Source organism: Nelumbo lutea, chromosome 6 (genome assembly GCF_056320005.1).
Source record: "Nelumbo lutea isolate HS-2025 chromosome 6, American lotus-T2T, whole genome shotgun sequence".
NCBI classification, from domain to species: domain Eukaryota; kingdom Viridiplantae; phylum Streptophyta; class Magnoliopsida; order Proteales; family Nelumbonaceae; genus Nelumbo; species Nelumbo lutea.
Genome location: NC_142689.1, coordinates 33,314,720 through 33,328,219, shown reverse-complemented (window position 1 = coordinate 33,328,219; position 13,500 = coordinate 33,314,720). Strand labels below are relative to the sequence as shown.

The following is a 13,500-nucleotide window of genomic DNA, read 5'->3' as shown; positions in this document are numbered from 1 at the left end:
CTGAATTCTAAAAATTGTCAAATGTCCATTTTAACCCCATATATGAGAACTTTTGTTTGCTTTTTGGGGGTATCATTAGAAAACAAAAAGTTGTAAGATTCCACTTTAAGAGGTAAGAGATAAGAGGCAAAGAACACCCACTTTCCTCTTAAAGTTACAAGATTCCTCTCAAGAGTTAAGAGTTAAGAGGAAACAAACAGGCCCTAAGTGCATACATCAAGGTTCAAACAAAATTTGAGGGAATAAATCTGTAAACACTCAAAAGTAAGAGCCATCTCCAATCTAGTTTGATTTCTAATGCCATTCAGCTGTTCCAGAAATGTTATTCTTGGAAGAAAAGAGTTGTTTGAATAAATGAGTTCAATATGATGTGCCTGTTCTTGTATTTGAGAAGTAGCCCAGACCTGGCACCTCGCTACCAAGGGATAGAATCTTTTGGAAAACCCCCCCTTTTTTCTACATGTTGAGCCATATGAATGTCAGAGGAACTGCTACATCTTTAATGATGAATATCAATAGAGAAAGTGTTGGATAAGGTAAGAGCAGTGTTTCACCATTGGAATTCATTCTTGGAAGGTCCCAATGTAATCAAATTTATAGAGTTGGAACATGATCATTCTCAACCCGCCTCAAATAGTGAAACACAACATTAATAGCATACTGAAAACTGATAATTTTCAGCTATCCAAATTTTACTTCAAATCGCAAAAAGGGCCAGTTTCTGCATTTATCCAAGTTTGTGATTCAAGTCCTTCAAACTGAAATATAGAATAATAACATTATCTCAAGTCTAAGTGTCATTCTGTAATCTATGTACTTCACCCACACAATGTTTGCCAAGATAATGTTCACCCTAATCTTCCATTATAATTTAAAAATTAAAAAGACAGTAACAGCTATCTGGTAAATTCAAGTATATACAATCAAATCGTTATGATCAATAGGCCCAATCTTCTACTTTTACAATATACAATGACCAAATGTAGGCCATGATCAGACTGATGGCTCACATACTAATGAATCAAACTCAATATAAAAAAATAGATGCAAGAAAGTTGAACTTACATTTTGGATCAGTGAAAGAAAGGAAGAATCAACTACAAGATGCTATCTTCCTATACCTCTAGAGTTGTGTTATAGATTTACTTGTGGTTCTGAACACAGTCTAGAACAAAGATCTCTATACAATTGAAAATGAATGATTGAGGACCTTAAACTTGATGTGATTTCCATGAATATTTCTGCCAGGAAAGATTGAACAATCCAATTTTCCTTTTTCATTTGAATAGGAAATTTGATTGATCAGTGGAAAATAAGTATCTATATAGAAATGTTAAAGCCACCCACGATGGCAATAAATAAAATTATGATTATGAGCCAGAGTAAAGAACCCCTTAATTTTTTGTTTGAAAAAAATTTGTTTGGAAAATTTTTTGCTTTTTCTATCAGCAACACAAAATAAATTTTATTTATAGTGAGAGCAACAGAGTACAACAAAAAGTTGTGGAAAAGCAAACCCATTACATAATTAACCCCCCACTGAGATTACAAATGTGCTCAAAACATATGTTGTCTTTGAACCCCGGGCTTGGCAAGGCTGTCTGCCAAGCTATTAGCAAATCATTTGACCCTTCTAACTTGGATAAGCATATCCTTTGCAAGCTATTTAAATTGCCTGAACTCATTTCTCAACTGCCAAATCACCACTCTTTTCAATCATCCCACTACTATTTTCGAGTCACCTTCAATGATCAGCCTATCAACTCCCATTTCCTTGGCTTTCTCAATCCCTACCTAGAGCAGCTAGGAATTCTGCTCTAACTGAATCACCCTGCTCAATTGGACCTGAAAACCAAGGTTTTTAACCCGTCGTTGACCTAGATGGTCGAATCGTTCGAATCGTCATCTGGTCAACTTTTTGGGTCCGGTTCTCATAAAACTCAGGTTTTGGTAAAAAACCATTCACAAGTCAGCAAACTGGACAACCCAAACGGTTGACCCATCGAACTGGCGACTCGGTAAGCGATCGACAGTTCAACTGTCAACCTATACTTTTTAGTTTTTAGTCAATTTTTTAGGTTTAAAAAATCAAAAAATCCCCCTTCTCTTTTTACATTTTTTCAGTTTTTCTCACATTTTTTTTGCATTTTTGGATATATATTTTCGTAAATATTAGGCATTTTTATAAGTTTTAAGATATTATAGACATTTATTTAGCTATTTATAATTTTATATCATTTTCTAGATATTTATACAATATATATATATATATACACACGCATATATATACACACATATATGTGTATATAATATATAATGTTTACTATTTTAATTATGACATCACCGAACTGAACCGTTCGACCCACCTGGTCGAACCAGTGACTCATGACCCGTTGGAAAAACCCGATCGACCTCTGGGTTGGTTTTAAAAACATTGTTGAAAACAATGCACAAATAGCCCCATCCTCATCTCTAAGTACACCAATACCTTGAGAGACCCGGGGTTACCCATACTACCGCCATCAAAGTTCAACTTCAGCCAACCTTCCCCTGGGGTTGACTACACCTCTAGGATTTTTTTGCTTCCTAGAGGAAGAGCCTACATATTCCCCCCAACTCCTGAAAAAGTCCACCTTGAAGTCCATGAAGAGTTTCAAGGTCTTAACTGAATGAACCACCCTAAAGGTAAGGGTCTCAATCACTACCTCCTTACTTCTCTCCTCCCCAAATATTCTTGAATTTCTTTCTTCCAACACCATCCAGACTATTGTTGCTTTTGTGCATCTCCACAGGATCCTGCCCCTCCTTTTTCTTCTCCACAACACAGTAGGGCTAAGCAACCTATCCAAACTGGCAGAACGGAACCATCTGCAACCAAAAAGAGAACAGAACCATTCCCAAATACAACAAAGGGACAGAAGATTAAGAGATGAGAAGCAGTCTCATCATTCAACTTACAAAGAACACACCAATTGGGAGACGAATACCACTTTGGTCTTCTCTTCTGAAGCATGTCACAAGTGTTAATGCAACCATGGACAAACTCCCAACAAAAAACACTGACCTTGGGGGGAATAGGAATGCACCAAACCTCTTTGATAGGAAAGGAGGGGGAAGAGGGAGTAGAAATAGGAGATCTGAAGAAAGAATTACAGGAAAAAACCCTAACACGATTAAGGGACCAAACTCAGGTATCTCTACCCTCCACATCAAAGAAAATAGAGCCCAAAATGTTAAACAAGTTGGATACATCAAGGATTTCTGATTCTCTAAGGTTTCTAATAAAACCCAAATTCCAATTCAGCCCAGAAGAAGAGGGATGATGTTGAAAGAAATCAATCGCAAGCCTATCTTTAAGGCTTGAGAAAGCAAAGAGGGAGGGGAAAGCATCTTTCAATGGAGTTACCCCAGCCCAAACATCCTCCCAAAATCTTACCTTACTACTAGAAGCCAAGTCGTATTTTACAAAATTAAGAAAACAAGGGAGGATACTATGAATAGCTTTCCAAGGAGTAACCAAAGTAGCTTTGCACTGACAACCAAGATCCCATCCATTCGTTGATCGCAAACGCATACTAGCCACCACTTTATGACACAATATCTTGCTTATAGAGGAAATTGCCAAAGCCACTAACTGAACAAGCCTGATTTTTCAACAAGCAGGCCCACATTCCCAATCCCCAAACCTCCTTCCTTCCTTTCTACCACCAGTTCCCATCTTAACAAATGATCTTTCTTCCCCTCCCCCAGTTCCCAAAGAAAGCCCACCATTAACTTCTCAACTCTTTTAACCATTGCCCGGAGTCCAAAAGCTAGTCAATCTAGGGCTACCACCTAAAGGCTACCCACAATTATCTTAGAGGCCACTCTCCATTGACACCCCAAGATCTCTACAACAACCCTAATCTCCTCTTTTTCCAAATTAATACCAGCCACCAAGCTCTTATTCCAATTTACACTCAAATTAGACACCTCAAACAAAGTAAGCACCAGCTTCAAATTCTCAATCCCCTCCCCATACTATCCATCACATAAGATTAAGATGTCATCTGCACACTAGAGGTAAGTCACCACAACCCTCTCTCTCCATAATGACCAACCTCTAAACAACTGCAAACAGATAGCTCTCTTGAAATCAGTTTACTAAGGATCTCAGCCACCAAAGTAAAGATAAAGGGATAGAGGGAATCACCTGGTCTTAAACCTCTAAATCCCTTCAAAAAAAAATCAACCACCAACAAGTTGACAACTATTAAGAATGGCTAGTTTCCAAACATCCTCTAATCCACTTGCACCAAACCTCCACAAATCCACAAATCCTAAACAATTTGTTAAGAAATTCCCAATCCAATAGGTCATAAACTTTCTCCAAATCCAATTTGATTCTCCCTTCCTCCTAGATCTTCTATGGGCCTCTACACAATCATTTGCAATTAAGATTTGGTCAATAAATATGCCTATCTCAAATAAAGGTGCATTGAAACTGGGATATTAATGAAGGAAGCACCCTTTTGACATAAAGGGATAGCAGCTTGGCTGTCACTTTGTAAATGCTTATTACTAAACTGATTGGCCTAAAGTCACTCGGATGGCAAACCTCCATCTTCTTTGGGACCAAGGTGATGAAAGTTGAGTTCATCCCTGCATTGATTTTTCCCCTTCTATGAAACTCTTTAAACATCTTAATCAAATCACTTTTGATAATGTCTTAGCAATCCTAATAGGCTGATAAATAGCCATTTTTTTATTAGTAAACATGTATTTTATTTAAATTTCAGATTGTAAACAGTTTATACAACTTGGCGATGGGACTGTCGATCCCTTAAATCACTCTATTCTATCCCTCATTACAATGCAGCCCAAAATAATTGCTGTCTCAATGCCCCCTGTTTTGCTAAACAAAACAGCAAAAAAATAAAAAGCTATTGTAAAACCATCAGGCCCTAGAGCCTTTGATCTATGCATAGAGAAAATGACTTCTTTAATTTCTTCCTCCTCAAACCTCCTTTCCAAATTCTAGCAAATTTCAATCAACTCCATCTACTGACCAAGTAACATTGAGAGGCCTTCTATAGATTGACTGATAATGTTCCACAAAGGCCTTTGCTATCTCACCTTCATCTGTGATTTCTGTACCCCCCACCACCCCTCCCTTCTTCCATTGGCAATTGCATGAAAGAACCAAGTGTTACCATCCCCCTCTTTAATCCACTTCTCTCTCTTCTTCTGTTTCCAGCTAATTTCCTCTCTTAAAAGAGTCACCTCTAACTTCTTCTTACATCTCCACCTCAACTCTCTATCTCCCTCCCCTAGAGAACCTTCTTCTTCCTTTCTATCAATATCCTCAATTTGTGAGATTATTTGTGAGATTAAAACAGCCTTCCTCTCCCCCAATCTCCCAAACTGTAATCTATTCCATTGTTTTAATTATGCTTTCAATCTTTGCAGCTTCTTAAAAAATATCTATCCTTCCAATTAGGAGATTGCAGATCCATATTCCAACAATCACTAACCTTCTCCTTGAAGCCTGAATGTGTGAACCGCATATTTTTTAACCTAAAAGGAGGACCTCCTGTCAAGCTCCATTGGAAAAAACAAATGGGCCAATGATCAAAGGTAATCCTAGGCAAGGCTCTCCCATCAAGATCTCTCCAGTGAAAATCATCTTTGACAATCCTTAGCTTCACGGAGACTGTATAGTTCCCTATCAATTCTTCCATGCACTTACAATCTCCTCCTTCCACACACTTATTACCCCTCCTGAGGCTCCCCATTACGAGGCATAGTTCCAACTCATGTTTCTCTCTCTCTCTCTCTCTAGAAATTTCTGATCCATCTTCCATCAACCTCTTGGATTTTGGATTCTTGAATCAACAAGATATCAGGATTTTCCATTCTAAGCAACTCCTTGATTACCCTTCTTTTTGTGGCACTCCCTACCCCTCTCACATTCCAGCTTATAATCTTCATAACAACCATTGGATTTTGACCCTTTCCCATATCCCTCTACAAACCCCCTTTCCTTCTTCCTCCCCTAGCACTTAACTCCTTGTCCCCTTCAACATCATTAATGAGCTTCTCCACTTCATTCATTTTTCTTTTCTCTCCCATCTCCTTACCTTTCCTAGCATCAGATTTTAAATTCTTGGCATTATCTACCTTAAGGCTCCGTTCGCTTTCCGGTAAGTTACTTACCGGGTAAATGCAATTACTTGGATAAGTTTTTCCTAGGAAACACTTACCCAGGTAAGTGCATTTACCCATGTTCTTTTATTTCTCAGGTAAATAAGGCAATGACCATTTTAGCCATAGAAATCCATTATTAAAGGGGGCATTTTTGTCCCATTCAAGTGTTGGCAACTTCCCCCTATGTGGGAAAGTTATTTGCCCACCTAGGAGATGGGTATCACTTTCCTGGGTAAATGATACCTAGGAAAATAAACTTTCATTGGCCCCCACATAAAGCTGAAAAAAGAACATGGGATTCTTGGTCAATGGGAACCAAAATCCCAATGACCAACACCCCCCCTTCCAAATCCAAAAACAGAACGCCCCCTAAGTCCCAACTTGTTAGTCATACCCTTCACTAGATCATCTCCTGGGACAACTTTTTCCTTAAAGGTAGAATTAGCCTCCCTACCCTCTTCACCCATGCTGACTAAGTTGCCTTCTCTTTCCTCACCTTCCTCACTGGGGTGGGTCTTTTCAAGCTGATCTTCCTATATCTTCAATCCTTCCCTATCCTCTTTCACTATCCCCCCTTGCATTCCATTATGACCTCTTTCTGCCTCACTCTCCTCCCATTGATCCTTAAATAATTCCTTTACTCCTCATGAACTCCATCGCTTTCCTTTCAATCTCCTTGATTTCAGGTAGCAAAAAACTAGGTGAAGCAGAGCAAAGGATGGGAGTCAGTGAATATGTCAAAGCAATGGTAGCAACATTAGTACCAAAAACCAAACCACCAGAGTTACAAGGGTTACCATAAGAGGATGAAAGACTATAGGCACAAAATGCAAGGTGTCCAGGACCCCGTCATTGCCCTATTCCTGTTCTGAGCTTGCTTCCCCTAGCAAGTCAGATGGGACTAAATGTAAGGTATCCATGTTTACATCGGCTTGTAAAAACCTTGGCCTTGCCTCCCTAAGTAGAGTTTCAATGGAGGTTGGATGAATCGACTGCATTTCTAATGTCCAGACACTCTGATCCTGTTGCTGACCCATAAACGGCTCCTTATCTTTTAGAGAAATAGTAGGCCCTAGAAAGAAAGTCGGGTGCAACAAACAAGAAAACAACTCCAAATGGATTGGTAAGTTCTCAACACAGCCCAAATCAAGTCGCACCCCTTTCACAACCATAGTTGTCAAGGTGGCCTAGGCGACAAGGCGCCTTTTGAGGCTCACCTCGCCTAATCGACAAGCAGTTTTGTACCATGTATTGTAAAATATTTTTTTGTTCTTTATTTTTTGACATTATAATTATAAAATAGGCACCGTTAAACTAAAATATTAATTTTTTGTGTTTATATACTAATTTATTTTTATTATTTTCTTATTTGTTAGGATTTAATCAACACAAACATTGCCAAATGCTGTACTACTACTTTTTCTTTTATTCTTTTCCTATAACAAAAATAAGGGTTCAGCCCCTATATTTTTTGAACATTCTTTTCCTTCTTTTTTCTTTTATTCTTTTCCTATAACAAAAATAAGGGTTCAGCCCCTATATTTTTTGAATTTTCTTTTCCTTCTTTTTTTCTTCTCATGAATATGTTGATTTTCTATACTTTAACATGAACTCTATACTTTTCTTATGAAAATTATGAATAATTATTAAGGAAATATGGCTATGGTACCTAGGGAACTACCCTAGGATCTATTTTTCTATATAAAAAAAATCCATCGCCTAGGTGACAAGGTGCCCCCGTGATGCCGAGCCTCACCTTGGTGCCTTGAAAACTATGCTCACAACTTCCTCCATAAATGTCGAAGCCTCCTCTCTGTCAGTTCTAACAACTGTAGAGAATGTATCACTTACTTTTTCCATTGAGAAAAGAGAGAGATGCCCCTACTCCAATAAGACCTGGATGGTACATTGCCAAAACTGGACTCATAGTCAGCGGTGCTCTCCTCTTTAGAATCTTCACAATTTACCCATTTCCCATCATCTTCCTCCTTCCAATCCTCCCTAGTCCTAGAATACCTTGGATTAGGCTTATCTTGGTTTGAAGATTAGGGCTTCGCCCACTATAATGAGACTTCTTTTGAACCCTACAGCCTAGGGCACCAAGGGGGACAATGATGGAGCTTGCTTATCGTCCCCCAACGTTAAACCTCCCCTTCTCCTATTCTCACGTGACTCTAATAATGTACCCAGTTCGACCAAGAGGTTAACCCTTGGTTTTTCTCCATGCCCACCGAACCCCTTTTACTATGTAGGAAGTTTTTCCTCCTTTGTCCACCATTCAATAGAACTCAAAGTATTTCATTCTTTAAAAGGAGAAGTGCCTCCGAATAAGGCCTTTGACGTTCCACCTTCCCTTTTTAGGTTTCCCCCATTATGCAACACTTCTGTCTCTCCTCTACCACCTAGCTTCTGACCCTCCACGTCAACCTCTTCTTCCTCCTTCCCCCTTACACAGTTCCACCTCCACTTCTGACACCATCCACACCCTATGCCACTGATCGTTGGTGAAGGCTTCAAATGATTGTAGTACTGCTTCTGACTTGCACCACCAATTTTCAGAGTCACCCCCTGCAAATCCAACAAAGTTTTGAATTGGGATCTGCTCCTCACACCAACCTCACATGAACATCTCACCATGCATTGGGAACATCTCCCATGAATAATAACGTATAAGTATGGGAGATGTTCCCAATGCATGGTAGGATGTGCATGTGAGGTCGGTGTGAGGCATCCTGTGTGAGGAGCAGATCCGGTCTCCGAAGTTTTCTCTACCATAACACCACCACAAACAATGGTGATCTGGTTCAACACCTGGTTCGTACAAAGTAAAAAGGGAGCCCAATGATCCTGATAATAGAAGCTTTTCACAACCAACTCTTTTTCATTACAGGTGGGATTCCAATTCTTAATCACCATTTTACCAGCTCTAGTGCACACTAAAGCTATGTCCTCCTAGACATCATCTATTTCAAGAATTGTGGCTTTTTCCTCAAACGGCCATGAAAGACCTTCTCCTTTGATGGGAAAACCTCCATAATATCACCCAATACCCCTTTCCAATCTTCCACTTTTCATTCCACTCTCACCACCTTCCGCTTTCGCCAATCCTCCAAACTTCCATTTACCATTAATCTCAAATGCACAGCCACACCAAAGAAACCTCTCACCAGTTGCGATTTTTCCACCTCAACCTAACTAACCTCGAGTTATTTAGCTTACAACACTTTCAATTGTGTTTTCATCATTTTTGTTGCCTCCTTTGTTAACCACCTTCTCTGTGCAAACTCGCCCATAGCCTCTAAAATCAACCTCTAACCTTGTTTTCCTCTCCCTTATGGGAAACACACCAGTTGCCTCCTACCATTCCCAAATGATTCTTGCAACTCAACGAAACATCCCTTACCATTGCTTCTCTTCTCAACGAGAAATTTCTTCCCTACACAGCTCGTCTCACCCTTCCAACCAGGTGTGATAACAGCATGGATAGTACCCTCGATTTTTTTATTTTTTCAAATAGTAAAAGAAAAGATTCCTTAAAAGGAAAAAAAAAAGATACTACAATCACTCTAGTGTTGAGGGAAGGGAACACCTAGGCATAGGCAAATAGATTACAAAAAATTCCAAAATTACAAACTTGTAGTTCAAAACATTCTAAAAGTCAGCCCCTAGCTCTGATCAACAAGCATGATCCAACTCAGGTAAGATGATCACCCAATCTGCAACAGATGTTCTGAAGGTTGCCACAGTTTTCTCAATCTTCCATCGTCCCCACCTTCTATCCTACTTTCAAGAGCACACAAGGGTCCCAAATTGTCACTATTCCTCCAGAAATATTACTTCATTCAGTACCATTCAAACCCCACAACTCAAGCCCCAAATTCAGAATTATATCTCACATTCACTCATTCCAGCTTTGATACTTCAAGCATCACCATCTCTGGCTTATATTTCTGATCAAGTTTCTAGACACCACCCGCCTTCTAATTTCCTTTAAACCTCTGAAATTCCACCTAAGTATTTTTATCCCCTCCTTTCGTTCTTCTTCTTCTTTTTCTACTTCCCTTTTCCTACTACCTCTTCCACACCCCTCCTCTTCTGTCTTCCCCTTCCAATGCTTCCTCCTAAAACTCCCCTCCATCCTGAATTCACCTCCCTCCACCAATTTATCTGATCTCTCTCTCCTCTCTTCTCCTCTTCTTGAAATGCTCAAACTCCTTCCTGGCAAACCCCTCTCCTCCCCAGAAGAACAGGCTGTTAAAACCCTCCTCCTTTTGTTAAAATCCTTATCGGCCCGACTGCTCCCTTCGCTTCCTCCGAACTTTACCAGTCTACCTTTTTCCCCCACCCTTCTCTCCTTACCAATACTTCCCTCTGGCTCCTCCCTTTTTTTAGCCAAGACAAGCTCATGAGAAAAGGGAACACAACTTATCTCTTCAGGTTCAATCGTCCTCCCCATCTCCCTAGAACCATCAATGAAGCCCTTGAACCCAGTCAACAGCCACTCTATTTAAGATCACTATTAATCTTTTGTCTTCGCTGATCTTTAGTGTTAAACCTCCACCTGATCTTTGAACAAGAACCTCTTCTTCTCCACCACCAGCTCCTTTTTCCACTTTAACGCTGGTATGAAGGTCCTTTCAGCTTCCAACACCACTTGTTTTGTCGTCAAAATGACTTTCTCGCAAGCCCTTGGTTCCTACAAAACTCCCTCTTGGGACCACCTTTGCTTTGGGGCGGCACAAGTCCGTTTCACAATAGTAGAGGCCTTTGCTTTGTAGGTGGGTTTTTAACATAAAGTTGGCAAGCATGTAATGGGTAATTGTGTATAGAGGTGGAGAAATGGCTAACCACTTCTCTCTGGTTTGCTAGGTTGTGTCAAATATATAGTGCTCCTTTGTTCACACGTAGAGAGTTGATTGGAGGAATCCTACATGTTCTATCCCCCTTCAATTGTGGCCAGCAATTTCATTTGAGACAATGGAAGCTGCACCATGGAGGACCACACCTTGTACTTTATGGGACAGATGGAAGGAGACAAATCAAAGATTGTTTTTAGGTAGATTGTGTCCATTACATAAGATTGTTCATCAATGACCTGCAAATATTTCAAGGATATAAACCGGCCTGATTTTGATTCAAAGTGCAAAGAATTAAATCATCATTAAGCCAAGTATAGTGGGCACTTTTATTCTTAGTGAAGAATGTATCGATTCATGGAAGTGCTTTTAGTTGGGTGCCTTCTCAACCTCCCTTTTCACAAACAAAATTAGTTTATTACCAGTAAAAATGGATTGATAAATAAAATGGATCTATTACCATAAACCCGCAAAGTAATAACTAAACATGATGCCCCCACAATCTATTACCAGCAACTTCTGGGTCAAACTCACCTTACATACTCATGGCCCCATGAACCAATATCTCCCTCTGAACCCAATAATCTGTATTTCAGGCTTTCCTGCAAGAGTAAACAGAGGAAATATTCAATCAACTAATACCTAGAGAAAAGGAACAATCCCTTTTTTATCAGCTGAGAAGGAAAGAACTCTAAACAATTAAAATATATTACAATATTAATTATTTCCAGAAATTTTTCACCCAACGGAAACTAAAAACAATGACAATCAAAAGACTGTAAAATATTCTATTGAAAAGATTGGAAAGTTTGTAGTTTTGTACAAAACACTTATTCATCCAAAGGATCATAAGAATGGGCTTTAAATGATAACAGTGTTTGCTCAATCAAAGAAAGCAAACACCTCTTGTATACTTTGTTTTTTTAATGATTTTTGATAGGTTAATGATTTTTATTTTACTATAAAAAAGAGCACTTTCTCTTTTTTTGAAGAGTAAAGAAGAAAATTTATTAAAATAAAAAGAAAAGCTACACACTGGAAATGAGTTTACATTAAAAGCTGGAAAGAACCTCCCAAAAGATTTTCCACCAAATCTCCACTGTTTACTTGCTCAAATTCTGGGAGAACCAGAAGCCAGCTTGAAACAAACTTTCCAACTGAAGCCACCAAAACTTCAATACATTTTGTTTTGCTTCCTCTAAATCTTTCTTTTTTTTTTTTTTTTTTGATAAATCGCTTCCTCTAAATCTTGGCCAAGAAGAGAGTATTTCTGCAGATGAGGAAGGCTGAAATACAGGAATGCCAAACAGGAAAGAATGGAACTTCCATATGAAGTTTGCCACTTCACAGGAAAAGAACAAGTGCCACATAGATTCCTCTAAATCTTTGTTAGACAGTGTATGCCCTTAGCTCCAATCAGATTGATGTACCGATACATTTATTGTAAATGAGTAAAAATACATAATTGTTTCATGTTATGATTGGTGTGTTTCTGTGTAATTACCGCTTAAATTGGACACTTATGAGACTCGTGTTAGTTTAGAATGTTCTCAGCCATTAAATAGACTTGGGGAGTATATCCTGCCAAGGCCGACACTAATGTGCTACCAAAGAAGTTGGGGCAGCTTGTCTCAGTTGTTAGGGTTGGACCCGAAGCACATGTAGTGTGTGCTTGTTTGAAACACTGAACCCGGACCATTTTCCAGTTATGCCCTAGACCTTGGAGACTGATGGGCAAAACTGGAAAGTTACACATAACCCCTAGACTCAATTATGGTACTACACTGGGTGTCGGATTGGGTTGTCTTTGATATGCCAATCAATGATATCCTTTGGGGGGCCAAAACCTGGGTATGTTGGGGCATTCTAAGAATTCACTCGAGTGGGTGATCATAGTGACAGAATCAACCCCTTTGTCAGACAAAGTGAATGACTGGGACTGCACTCTCTCTGATGAAAACCAAAAACTACTGGCAGTCGATATCAACCGTGTTTGAGATTTGTTTTGCAAAATATATTTATATAATATATATGCATATTAATATTATGTTTTAAGAAAAGGGTTTGCAAAAGGTTTTAATTCCCAGAACCCATCCGAGCAGAGTGCAACATGCACCTTGTAGCCAAGGGAGAGGTCCTTCCCTGTCGGGCAGTGTTTGACCATTATGGGCTGAGAGGTTAAGTCTAAGAGACCATTAAGGGCTGTTTTACCTGATGAGCTATATCTTACTTAAGTCCATTGTCCTTGGGCCTTCATAGGATGGTTGGACTCAATGATCATTTACTATAAACGTTGGGCCCATTAAGAGCCCATATTGATGGACTCAGGGGTTCACTGTGCTTGACAGTGAATTCGGCTAGGCCTTTTCACAGAGGCTGGACCGAACCCATGTGGGCTTATGTGAGCTCATTGTTGGGGTCCCATGCCATACAAAATGAAACTAAATGAGCCAGCAAC

General features: G+C 39.4%; 1 protein-coding gene across 2 annotated transcripts in view; it reads right to left on the bottom strand.

Annotated features, from left to right (window-relative positions):
- Nucleotides 1-13,500, bottom strand: part of LOC148848437 (26S proteasome non-ATPase regulatory subunit 2 homolog A-like) — a 44,454-nt gene that overhangs the window by 21,241 nt on the left and 9,713 nt on the right. For both annotated transcript variants that reach the window (XM_088948157.1, XM_088948158.1), the window contains exon 5: nt 11,577-11,644. In XM_088948157.1, the coding sequence (XP_088804283.1) occupies nt 11,577-11,644 (68 nt within the window). The remainder of the gene's footprint in view (nt 1-11,576; nt 11,645-13,500) is intronic.